Genomic DNA, 12,938 nt, shown 5'->3' with positions numbered 1-12,938 from the left:
TACAAACACGTAGGAAGCTTTATTAATACTTATCCATTCCTGCCATCTAGTGGTCAAAACAAACTCTGCAGCATGTTTGAGGCTTGGATGCAAAATGGAACAAGAAAGCTTAACTTTGGATCAAAATAGATTTATTTAATACGCATTCCACTCTTTTAAAGTGTCCTGAAACCACTTGGATGTTTCTGTTATTACATGGCTTGTCATTCTGTCCCTCCACTATTCCATATCCAAGTCTTCCATTTCCACAGTGCCTTCTCTCTTCACCCAAGTTAAAGGCGCGGGCACATAGGGGTCATACGTCCACCGAGGATACACTCTCTTGTACAAATTCATCAGCACAGTGTCTTGAGAGCGTAGCTGATTGTCAAACACGCATTTCATGTGACCGTGTGTTCCTGAAAAATAAGAAATGGCAGTGAGAATCCACAGCAAATAAGGCACAGAGACACAGACACAGGGTTTTATTCTTAAATTTTCTCACCTAAGGCCTCCTTGATGTGACCTCTCCGACCCCATTTTGTTCGCAGCTCCACTGGCTTGAACCACATGATATCATCTGTAAAAGAAAGTCAAGAAAATTTTAATGAAAAAATTAGGAATTATGTCTGCAGTGACAGTAATAACAGTATGAGAACGTCCTCTCACCCCTGTTAAAGAACATGTAACGAACAACAGCAGAGCGCCTGTTAATTTTGAATGGGTGTCCACTCAGAACAATCCTCTTCAGCACAACACGCTGAGGGTCACAACTGAGCAGACTGCCTGTAGCCACAAGGTCCTGGATGCCTAGAAAGACACAGTAAGAAGAACACGTGCTCAAAGGCCAGTACAGAATTTGCTTAAGTGGATAATTAATCAAAACCACCAACAGGATGAATGGTCTAAAGTTTAACTTGAGGGCAGCCAGGCCACTGATTCAATTTACTCGTGTTGACGTAAACAGGACTTTCCATCTCACCATCATTCCTTTGCTTAAAAAGCAGGACTCCTGAAGGGGGGAAGGTGATGGGGGCATACAGTGACACTACAATGGGGGTATCTGGTCTGAGGAAGCGCTCCATCTTATGCTTGTCAGCTAGAAAAAAAGGTGGAGGGGGAAAAAAAAGATTTTATTATTAATAATAATAATAATAATAATAATAATAATAATAATATATCCAACAGATATCTTGTTTCCAGAAGTAGCTTTTAAGATCATTATACTAATAAAGTAACTTGATTAACAGTTCTTGTTTTGTAAAGAACCGAAAGTCGACCTTACATGGTGGAAAGACATTTTTCAGTTTCTGACTTTTTCAGCTTAAGATCGACACATCTTAATTAAAATGTCAATAATAATAATAATAATAATAATAATAATAATAATAATAATAATAATAATAATGATAATAATAATGAAAAGGTTATTTTAATAATAAAAAGGTTACGTTTATGTTTTTTACTGGATGATACCTTTTTATACATTTTTTTTCAAAAGAACACAGCATAGCATTATAACAACAAATATTACAGTAATAGCACTCCCGTAATGCAAATGCATAGAGGTGGTTCTGTTTAAGGACACCGTCTCAACATCATAAAAAATAAAAAAAAATCAAGTGGTACAATGAACCCACCGAGTTCCAGGTGACCCATCATAACTAAATTCGTGGAATAATAGATACTAGATTAGCACCAGGTGTGTTTCAATATTACAAGATTTACTTGTAATATGAACCAGATGTTAAAACACTGCATTTAGTCTGCATGTTGGCTGGTTATGATATCTGATTTTTTTTGTTGTTGTATTTTTTAACCGATTTTTGCCCTCAACTGCAGTAAGTTACAGGAACTTCTCTCAGTGAAACAAGTGAAAATAAAGTGCTCTGCTTTTGCAAAGAGGCAAAACGACCTGCTGTACATCCACCTTTATCTGACATATTTTACCTTGGCAAACAGAAGCAGGTACAACATATTTATATAACAAAGCAAATGTCAGGTTCTTGTATAATTTTCAAGTGTTTATAAACTCACCAGATAACAGGATATCCTTTTCTCTCATCTCCATAATTTTCGTCATAACTGGTTGGATCTTTTGCTCATACCGAGGCTGCTAGCTTGTGGCTAGCTCTAAACTCTGGATAGTTTTCGCTTTAACCACGTTACTTTGTTAGCTTATTTAAAATGCCCATGTTCAGCTCGGTGAGGGCGATTTAACTGTTTGATTTGGTTTGTTGTTACAAACATTATGGCGGTTTGTGACTTAGTTTGGCAAGCTTTATCTCTTCTTGATAGCTATAGCCAAACAATAAACGATATGTTAGTTAGACTGATCAGTCAGTTACCGGTCAGTCAAGAATGCAGGAAGTTGGACGTTACAAGCCCTTAGCCCTGAATTGATACATCTCTGGCAATGCGTTTGATTTAAGTTTGTTTATGTAGGATCACTACTGCCGTTTGTTCTGATGAATGTACTGGATGAATTCAGCAGGTTTTCTACCTGATGTGTGTTGAGAGAAGATGGGAGAGGCTCGGAATCTCCGAAATCCACAATGGAACACAAGCTCCTCTTTAGATTTGATCGGTTCTGTGTTACTGGGGTGTCTCTGCACCAAAACATGCATGACTGACATCTATGCACAGAAGAAAAAAACATGAGGTCAGCAAAAATTATTCTGTGTAGCTGGTGCAGCTTTTCTTACGAAAAGGAAACATTTTCAGATGTGAATACCTTCTGTTCATGGGGCAAGAGAGACACGAGAACCAGAGGTTTGCCTGACTGGACACTTTCCATCACAGAAAAAGGCACATCAATGATGTGCAGGGTCACATACCAGCCATCCTGAAACGTGGAAGACAGCAGAGTGAGTGAAGCCAAAAATCATGGTTAAACATGAGAGCATTTACAGCTGAAGACAACTACTGTTGTCTACTTTACCATGGCTCCATCCTCCTCAGCTGCAGCCTCAGCCAATATGCGGCGGCGAGTGCGTTCAAAGCTCTGGAACTGGAATATACGCGAATAGTCGAGGGGCAAGTTTTCCATGGGGTCCCAAGGTGACGAGCGGAAACTTTTTAACCCCCTGTAACGCTGGAACCTGCGAGAACAGGACGGCAACCCAAACAAACAGGAAACAATAAATATTCCATCCCAAAAGGAAATGTAAAAGAAACAAAAAGCATAAAAGAAACGCTACTGACCTGATTCTAGCTGGAGTGTCGAGGGGCGTGTCCACCTCATCGGGGAACATTTCATTGGCTCGAGCGTCACGGTAGCGTTTTAGGCCTTCTTCTTCGGCAGCTTCATCCATATGTTCATCATAGCGCTGATCTGCACCCGCTCGCTCTGTGGAGCACACCTCTTCCTCCTCCTCCTCTTCTGAATCACAGCATGAACCTGGGTCCTGGGCAGAGAGGACACAGGACAAATTTAGTACAAGAGGTTTGAACAAAGAATGCAAGCTGCTCTCTGACCATAAACACAACAATCATTGTACTCATTTTTAGTGATCAGTGAAGAAGCTTTGATGCTTTGGCATTTACTAACAGCAAATGCAGTGACAGAGATAACACTATTGGTTAATTCAAGGAAGGAAGGAAGGTCATGGGCCACAAGGGGAATACGGCTAGCCTCACAGTAGTTTTAGTTTGGTTGGCCTTGACTTTAAGACATCTGTCTCTGACATTTTTGCCACCCAAACAAAATTTTATATGGAATTTTCTGTGCCAAGGCCAAATTTCAGCATTATATAGTAGATATAACTCAGATAACAAACAAACTATATTTTCAAATTACAAGACCACTGAAAACATGTTTAAATAACCTTTTACCAGCTGTGAGTCTGGCTCCCTCTTTTTAAAACCCTGAGCTTCTAATCCTAATATATTGAGTTAAACAAGTGTCCTGGGTAGGCATGGGCGATATATTGAATATACTTCATGTATCAAAAGTTTTTCCACGTACGATGGTTAAAATGGGTCTATCGGAACCATTGAGTATGAACTGCCCTGGCAATATTAAGCTTTTCAGAGGTTTTTTTGGAGCGACTGCATGACTAATCCTCCCTCCAAAGCAGAAGGTTTTCTGCACGGCACACTGCGCTGAGCATGCGTGTTTATATTCTACCTTATAAGAAAAAAATATGGTGACAGCCGGAGTTTCAGACGAGGAAATGAATGAGACTGTAACTGAAGACGAGTCGGACAAGCTAGTTCCAAAGAGAAACATTTACTGGCAGTGGTTTGGTTTTCAAAAGGAGCATGTCAAACAAAATGCCATAATTTGCAAAACATGGCATAAAACCATTGCCACAAAAGGTCGCAGCACCACAAATTTATTCCACCACCTGAGAAGTCATCCATTGCAAAATGAAGAATGTTTTAAAGTCCGCATGTCAACATCTCCCCACACACCACAGAAAACTCTAAATAAACCAGCCATGACGCAGATGACACTGGCGTCTTCGTTTGCCAAAGTGATCCCATACGACAAAAAAAAAGGTCTGTGTTGACCACAGACAGTGACTGTATGAATGATATATATGGTTGAATATAACATTTGTTTTTGGAGGCTAGTTAAACATATCGTGGTATATATCATATATCATGATATAGCCAAAAAACAAAATCGCCCAGCCTTACTCCTGGATAATGTTCTCTTGCTGTAATGTAATGTACTATATTGTTGTCCTACTGTTACCAAACACTTACTTTGTTAGTTGCTGCCAGTATTAACAATAACCAGACACAAATGGCAGGAAAACAAATGACATCAAAACGATCCTAATTATAGAAAATATTTATGTAACATAACCAACAACTCCGCCACAATAAACAAACAGCACTGAGGGGCCTTGTATGTGTGAATGGGATAAGCAATTGCCCGAATTCAAACTATGGGAATCCCTGCTTTGCATACATTTGAATTCAGTGTGTTACGTAAAGACACTCTCCAGTGCAAGACATCCACTCTTAAAACAATATCTAGAAATTGAGCATCCAAGGGCAACATATTTGGATAAGGAAATGAATCATCAAAGAAGACATGCTTTGCTGTGCTCCCTTGGCTGGCAAATTACAGGAGAAGCCAGACGCAAGAGCGGAAAGCTCTCAGCATGCGGCTGATACACAACCTTTCCAACATCCTTGCTGCAATAGTAATAATAATCATTATCATTTGAAGTACCCTTTCCACTATTGTTACCTTCGTCTAGATACGTATGCCTGTGCGCTAACCTTGACATCAAATGCATGCTAATAACAATCACAGATCGTAATGAACCTGTTGCATAAGGAAAGTTTCCCTGACTTCTTTTCAAGCGGAGTGGGAAATAAATAAATGGCCAACCCCTCCCTTCGTCCAGACAGGAAGTTCTGTTCACAAGACAGGAAGACAGGAGGCTTCTCTTGGGATTCCTGCTCCAAACACTATTGTTGTGGTGAGCAGCCTGGCACTACACGCCAGAGTCAGACACTGAGAAAATAAACAGTGCCTCTCAGCAGTGAGGTGCACTGCCTGTGGGTCACGTATGCACCGCTTCAGCCCCGGAACCGCCAACACTTTATTGCTTCTTCACAAATTACCATCCTCATCATCCTCCACAGGACTGCACCGCCTGACCTTAGCTACCGGTACACTGTTGCTATGACAACACGACCCCGCGCAACAAAATAACCATAAAAGGTATGTTCTGGCTGAACTTCTGGTCAAACTACTAAATGAGAAATGAAAGAAAAATTCCAAATATAACAACATTTGTACAATCACTGACACACAAACCCTCTACATCATCCATACTAGAATGAAAAACCTGTCGTAATCAAGTCATCTGAATCCTGTAGTGAGTCTCTGGTATTTTCCATGGAAAGCGTTGTTATCTAAGTAATTGGTAACTTACTGTACCTTGTTTTGCAGTAAAATGCTGTTAAACGTTTTATTAAATATGATACTACGGACTAAGGGCTTCTCTGAATTATTCAATTTTAGCATGTAAGCACGCTTTATTATTCTTACCACAGTGGTAAATTATCCAGCTTTAATTTTTGGTGGTGCGCCCACAGGTAGGCAAACTCGTGTGTTGTTTTTTTTTTAGTCTGAGCCTACTCAGGCCTCATGGCTTGAAACAGAGCACTTCTTCAATCATGGCGTGTCCACCCCAAGTTAGGAACCTGCCCCATTGAGAGCAAGTATCTTTAAATCTTGCTCACAAGTCAGGGAAGAATTGAGCAACAGGTTGAAAGATGATTAGTGCAGTGTCTGCACTGAAACAGACTGCTGTTACGAAGAGAGCTAAGCAGGAAGGCAAAGCTGTAGTTACTGAAACAGTAAGAACAGGGATACAGGCACGGGAAATTAGTTTCCTCCAAAGGGGGTCTCAGCCTTAAAGGTAGGGTGAAAAGCAGAGTCACTCACAGTCGTGCTGCTTCTCCCCTCCATTGAAAAGAGCTAGCTGACATGGTGAGGGCATGAGCCTAGGATATCTCCTGCATGCTTCCTAGGTGAGTTGAATGTCCAACCCAGGAAGAGACCAAGGTAGACTAAGGACAAGCTGGACAGACTACATCTTGGCTGGCTTGGGAACGCCTCGTTAACAAACCAGTAGACCTCAAGACCTAGCTAGACAGACGAGCTGGCTAAACAAAGAGATGTCTGAGCATCTCTGCTTAGATTATATCCTGACCTGAGCTTTATTTAAAAAAAAAAATACACTATTTATGTCCATTTCAATTAATGCCCACTTTTCAGTGTATCGCATTTTACAAGGCTAGGCTGTCATATCATTATAAACTTTATACCCGTCTTTTTTGTGAAAAGTTTTAAAAAAAGGAAAATTTAAACTGATACTTGCATTTTATTTATCTTCTGCTTCACTGTGTCATTAAAGACTTATGTCAAAATTACTTTAAATGTGTACCTGAGAGTCAATCTCCCCATCTTCTTTATCCATGGCTTCATCCATCATGTCATCATCATCATCGTTGTCACTACTTTCTTCATCCATGTCGCCATTCTCCTCCTCACCTTCATCAACAATCCACGTGGCCTGATAGTCTGATGTTCCTTTAGGGACCTTCATTACACGTTTTTTCTTCCTGGCTTCTAAAGAGAGAAACATCAAAAAACAACTTTGAATCCTGTGTTTTCCTGGCACGATAAACTGTATACTCTTGCATCAAGAAAAGCACATTACTCATTTCTATTTACTAGAAATGACTGAATTGCTTCAGCTATGTGTAACCATCCAAATTTTTACTGTACATCAATAACATTATAGCAAAGTCTTTGTTTAACTGGTTTGTTGTGTCTATTAAAACTGTCAATTAAGTTACATATATTTACATCAGTCAGACAGTTTCCCACTACTTGAAAGTATAAAGTGATATAGTTGTAACTTCAAATCAAGTGTGACTGTTCTAACACAAGATCTGTCATTTTGTATCTTAGTCATCATCATTTTCTGAGAGCATTATCGATAAATTCTGTTTCTTCACCTTCAGCTTCCAGCAGTTCTGATTCTGTTGGCCATGTCTGCTCTCCGTCCATGGGATCCACCTCAGCCTCTGCCTGCAGACTCTCCCTGTTGGATGGGTCCGCTTTCATGAGCACCCTCACAGGGGCCTCATTTTCCTGTGGGAAACGCAAATGAGCAGGTAAATGTGACCCATATCAACTAACACTCCAAAACAGTTAAAGGTGTTAAAGTTTCACTTCGCATTTAAACCAACTGACCACCATTCATTATATTCACTTTGAATTAGTTTTAATGGTTAAAAACAGCGTGGGGAAAATGCACAGAGTTTTAGCAGGGGTACATTCCAATTGTTATGCAACAGTAATATTACATTGATAAAAACAGATGCTGACAGTTGTAATGGATTACCTAACTTAAACAGGTTTCCATGCTTCAAGTTTGGAGCTATGCTTTGTATAGTGTGGAAAATGCATGCCTGAGTCCACAAGTGAGAAACAAATATCCATAATACAACTTATCAAAAAAGTCCAAAGCTAGGTAAAACTCCCCCAAAAATTTTAATTTTGGTGATGCAGTAGAGCAATAAATGAAGTCATTTATATAATTTATTGTTTAATAAAGTGTACGCTATCAGGTCTGCATGTACATTTGCAAAGTTAAAGTATTAAAAAAAAGCAGCAACAACTACCTGCATGTCAACATCTCCTCCTTTGCTCGGCTTCAGTGGTCTGGACACTGTTAAGTTCAGAGGAAGAGGGTCTACTGGGGCATCAATCTGGCTGAGCTGAAAATCACCATGACCACTGATGTGTACCAGTCTGTCAACCCGCAGAGGGCGGCCACGGACATACCCGGACACACAGAGTGTGCCCAGGCCAGTGGCTCCACTTGTACTATCAACAGGGTTGTTGGGTGTAAAAGTGACATGTTGAGCAATGAGATGTGACCGTTTGGAGCGGAAACCCAACTTTCTCTGTCTCTGAGTCCCCAGGTGTCTGAGAAGTAGTGTGGCATCTTGCTCGGAGTCCAGCGGGAAGAGACGAGCATCAGGAAAACGGGCCTCTGTGATCTTTGACAAAGCTCTTCTGGACTCAACCCTCTTCTTCACAGGGAGCTCAGACACACCCTGACACACCAGTGCTATGTAGGTTGAATATGGGAGAGAGACAAGGGCTTAGTAGAGGCACATCAGAAACGAAGTCAATTAAATTAAAAAAGAAAAAAGAAAGAAAGATTTATAATTACCATAGCTGGGGAGACCCTGAGCAAAGACGCAAGAGAGACAATAGTCTCCATAGGTGTCCCAGCCTTCAGTAGAATCCAACACAAATACAAGGCTATCTGCAATCTTTGTCACATCCAGTAGGGAGTGCATGTCAGCTATAAAAAGAGATTACAGAAGTGTTAAAGACACACACACACACACACACACAAAAAACAGAGTACATTTTTAAAATATTTGTTTTAGAATGTCATTTACTGAACACAACATCAATTTTACAACACAAAATATAAATAGATAAAAAAAATCGTATCTAAAGTACAGTAACATATCTGACTTAACTTCTTATTCTTCTATGGTATTCTACAGTATGTCACAAGTGTGTCAGCATTACCAGGGATGTTTACTTATTCTATGAACAAAATTCTCAAATTGTAATGTCTTTTACATTTGATAAACTAAAATTACATCAATAGATATCACAGAAGCAACACTACTTGTGCTTCTGGCTCACTTTTTTTTCCCCAAAGGAAATCTCTTTTCTAATGCTTACCTGTACTCTGACTTAGAAAGGTGAACCTCTGTTTAAAACGAGGCAGAATCAGCCCAAAACTGTCACTGACACCACTGATGCACCGGTCGTGATGTACAATGCCCCCAGCGCCTTCTCCACGAAGCAGCTTAGTGATGGCTCCAGCATCGGCTTGAGCATGTAGGGACACCACAACAACCAAATGAGGAGGACCATCCCTGCTGCCAAGACGTCGCTTTTCTGTCAGGACCTGGGAAGAGAGAAAGAAACTCAAGCAACTCCAGATTCGTTACATTAAGAATTTAAGAACAGCGATCCATCATGTGATATTTTAAATTACCATGTCTTTCTTATTCTTGCGCAGCTGGTTGGCTTTGTGCCTTCTGTCCATCTTCTTTTGCTCCTTCCTCTGTTTTTTGGTAAGGACTGTCACCGACACTCTGCCTGTGAGACATTGCAACACAAGTTATTTATTAATTTATACAATGTGTATAGTATTCTTTTAATATAGGCCTTACTACAACCCACAACCTTGCTGCTTAGAAAGAACTTCTATTCTAACACACACATATGGATCATGCTCCACTCTGCTGCACAATGTTAAAGCAGCTGAAGTCTAAGATGTCAGTAAATCTCGGCAAATACAAAAACAGTGTGTGAACATCGGCCGTTTGATTTTTACAATATCTTTGCTGCTTTAAAACATATGCTGGCAAGACAACCAATCAAAAACACCTGCAGAATGAAGTTCAAGTCAACACAACAGCGCAGCTGTTGCAGCAGACAAAGCTTCCCCGCCCCCAGAGGGTCATGCTGATATAAATAAAGTAAGCAAAAGACCACACATTAGACAACTGGACTAAATTTTATATGCACAGTACTGATTTGTTTCATAGTCAATGAATTCAGTAGAAATGGCACTATACTTTGTTAGAATATTTTATTTTTTTACAGCTATGTGTCAAACCTTATATAACAAGAGATAAAGCAGACTCTATAGACAAGAAACAGTCATTTTTGTTCCAAGAGTTTTCTGGTTTTCATTTGTATCCCACTTGTAGTTGAAACTGATATGCTGGTTTCACCAGGAGCCCCCAGAAAATTGCTGTTGTCCCCGCTGGCTAAAGTCTGCAGACAAGACTGTAGTGCTATACTCTGATAATCCAATAAAAAGATTACTTACATTAAACAGTCCACTTAAATTCTTGTTTAGCTTTTAAAGCCAATTGCCTACTGTCAATTATGCATTACTGCAGATGTAACTGATAAAACATATTACAATACAGACTGTACAATGACTGACATTTACCATTTAGTATTAGTACACATGTGCATCAGTGAATGAATAATAATGAATTTCATATTGAAGACAAATTATGAACAAATCCATACTCATAATTATCATAAATATCAATTAACTGAAATAATTTTTCATTATGTTGTTCTGTTTATGTTAAACTATTTTTACTAACCAACTTTGATACCACTGCAATACATACAAGCATCAATGAACAACAATGAGACGAACATTCCTTTGTTGTTTTTAACTACCACACTGCCTTATATGTGAATATATTTTTCCAGTTTGAGACTGGGGTTTATTTATACCTAATATATTGATGAATGACACATCACTGCTAAGCTCTGACAGCATATATGATGTTGAATAACAGCACAAGCCGGCTGGATGATTATCCATCAGCCATAATACATAATACATTTATTCTCACACATTAGTGGAGCGCCCCCTGTTGGAATCCAGTTTAACTGCAGTGCAGACACTTCAGTCATTTAAATCAACATTCCTGGCTTTTATTGAGCAGTGGGGGTTATTGTGTGTACTCTTTAGGGCACGATTGCGTCATCTGGCTGTATGTTAATCACGTGTGCTCAAATAATTTTTTATTAAAGTGTCCACGTTACTTTGTATCTCAGACATTCCAATAAATGTAAAATGCCGACAAATTCACTAATCCACAAAATTTAGGTTTGTTTACAGATATAAGACTTTTGCCTGAATATATTTGTTTAAGCTACAAGGTGTCCAAATGTGTTTGTGTACTGCTTTACGCTGAATGAAATGAAATTAACATTAAATTATAGCATAAACTATCATTGCTGTACTGCTTGACATGTAGTGTTACTATCTGACGATCATTCAAATCAGGTGTAAAACGTGTACAAGTCGGAATGTGAGCTTGAATTTAAATAGAACAAAAATGTTTTTAATGATAAACTTTCTCGGTGTAATACAGAGTGTTAAGTCCTCTGATTTTCCAGTAACTGGATATCTGGAAGACCCCCGGACCACGTTTAAATAGCTGAAGCTCATTGGCAATCTCCAGTTAAACACCAAACGAGGCTCGCAAGCGAATACAGACTTTCACTAAATACCTTTAAAAGAAAAGTGCTACGATATAAGATACTGTACTGAAAGGATTGAGCACTTAAAGCCCAACACGTGTACTTGCAGAAGCAACCGCTACATGCTAACAACACACATGTAAGCCCCAGGTTTAACGCTGTGCAGCTGGACGCGACTTGCCTTTGTTTTCCCTTTCAATTTCTCCTTTCGTCCGGTGCTTGCCATGTTTGTGTCCTTTATTTTTTTGTTTGTATATGCCGGGTCTGTGGCCCTGTTGTTTTTCCCCATCAGCAGCCATTTCCACCATGTGGGTATGTCAGCTAATTTACTTCCGCACTTGCAGCAACGTCACGATAGGGACGTGTCTTCCGGAAAGCTTTTCTTCAAAATAAAAGCTTGGATAAGCATTATTTGAACTTGCTTTGATAGTCTTGATGAAGAGGTGTAAATGAGGTCAAAAGGAGCTGCTCTGTGCCTCGGTGGAGGCACAGAGGCTCTGAGCACCTTCTTGTGTGCAGTGGTGATGGACAGGTTGATATATGAGGTCAGGCAGGAGTTTCTGTGGACTGCAGTGTTTACAGATGATGTTGTGATCTCTTGTGAGAGTAGTGAGGAAGAGAAAGAAAGCCTAAGAGGTGGAGGTATGCTCTGAAGAGAAGTGGAGTGAAAAGTAGAAGCAAGACAGAGTACATGTGGAATGAGGAATGAGGGGGAGACGGGTGTAACAGTGAAAGTGCAAGAAATAGATGTTATGAAGGTGGATAAATTTAATTATCTGGGATCAACCACCAAAAGCAACAGATGGTCCACAAAGAGTGGTGAAAAAGTGAGTGCAGGCAGTGTCAGGGGTGATTTGTGACAGAAGGATGGCAGCAAAAGAGGGAAAGTTTACAAGATGGTATTGAGATCTGCTATGATGTATGGTCTGGAGAGAGTGGGACTAACAAAAAGACAGGAGGCCAAGCTGGAAGTGGCAGAGCTGAAGATATTAAGATTTTTAACGAGAGTGAGCAGGATGGAGTGGCAAGGATTAGAAATGAGCATATGAATCTTTCCTTTTTAAGAAAGCTGGGCTGGATCATGTCCCTTAGCTATTGTGCTATAGCCTCAGGCTTGCAGGGGATTTCCTATGATACAATGAGCATTCCTTCTCTATTTCCTTCTTGTCACACCCAATACATTTACATGTCAAATGCATGTCATTAACTCCAGTTGTAGCATGTGGCTGCTCCTCCTTGAGCTTGGTTCTGCCAAATGTCTCTTCCTGTTAAAAGGGAGTTTTTCCTCCCCACTGTAGTCATGTGGCTGCTCATGGCCACAGTGTGATTATGTGATTGCTGTTAGATACATACCCTCTGTTGCATT

The 12,938-nt window shown here is 39.9% G+C and overlaps 1 protein-coding gene across 1 annotated transcript; it reads right to left on the bottom strand.

The window, feature by feature from the left end:
* On the bottom strand, window positions 1–11,927 carry tsr1 (TSR1 ribosome maturation factor). Its single transcript, XM_076873295.1, has 15 exons — window positions 11,750–11,927; window positions 9,549–9,648; window positions 9,230–9,458; window positions 8,700–8,834; window positions 8,143–8,594; window positions 7,474–7,609; window positions 6,897–7,081; window positions 3,184–3,386; window positions 2,921–3,080; window positions 2,714–2,824; window positions 2,483–2,615; window positions 962–1,078; window positions 649–789; window positions 485–559; window positions 1–398 (listed from the first exon to the last, which is right to left on the bottom strand). Exons 1-15 carry the CDS (start codon window positions 11,878–11,880, stop codon window positions 220–222), a joined length of 2,487 nt encoding a protein of 828 aa, XP_076729410.1. The 5' UTR covers window positions 11,881–11,927; the 3' UTR covers window positions 1–219.
* Window positions 11,928–12,938: the final 1,011 nt, after the last annotated feature.

The sequence above is a fragment of the Maylandia zebra genome, linkage group LG14 (genome assembly GCF_041146795.1).
Source record: "Maylandia zebra isolate NMK-2024a linkage group LG14, Mzebra_GT3a, whole genome shotgun sequence".
Classification (NCBI taxonomy): domain Eukaryota; kingdom Metazoa; phylum Chordata; class Actinopteri; order Cichliformes; family Cichlidae; genus Maylandia; species Maylandia zebra.
This window is presented reverse-complemented; position numbering and strand designations above follow the sequence as displayed.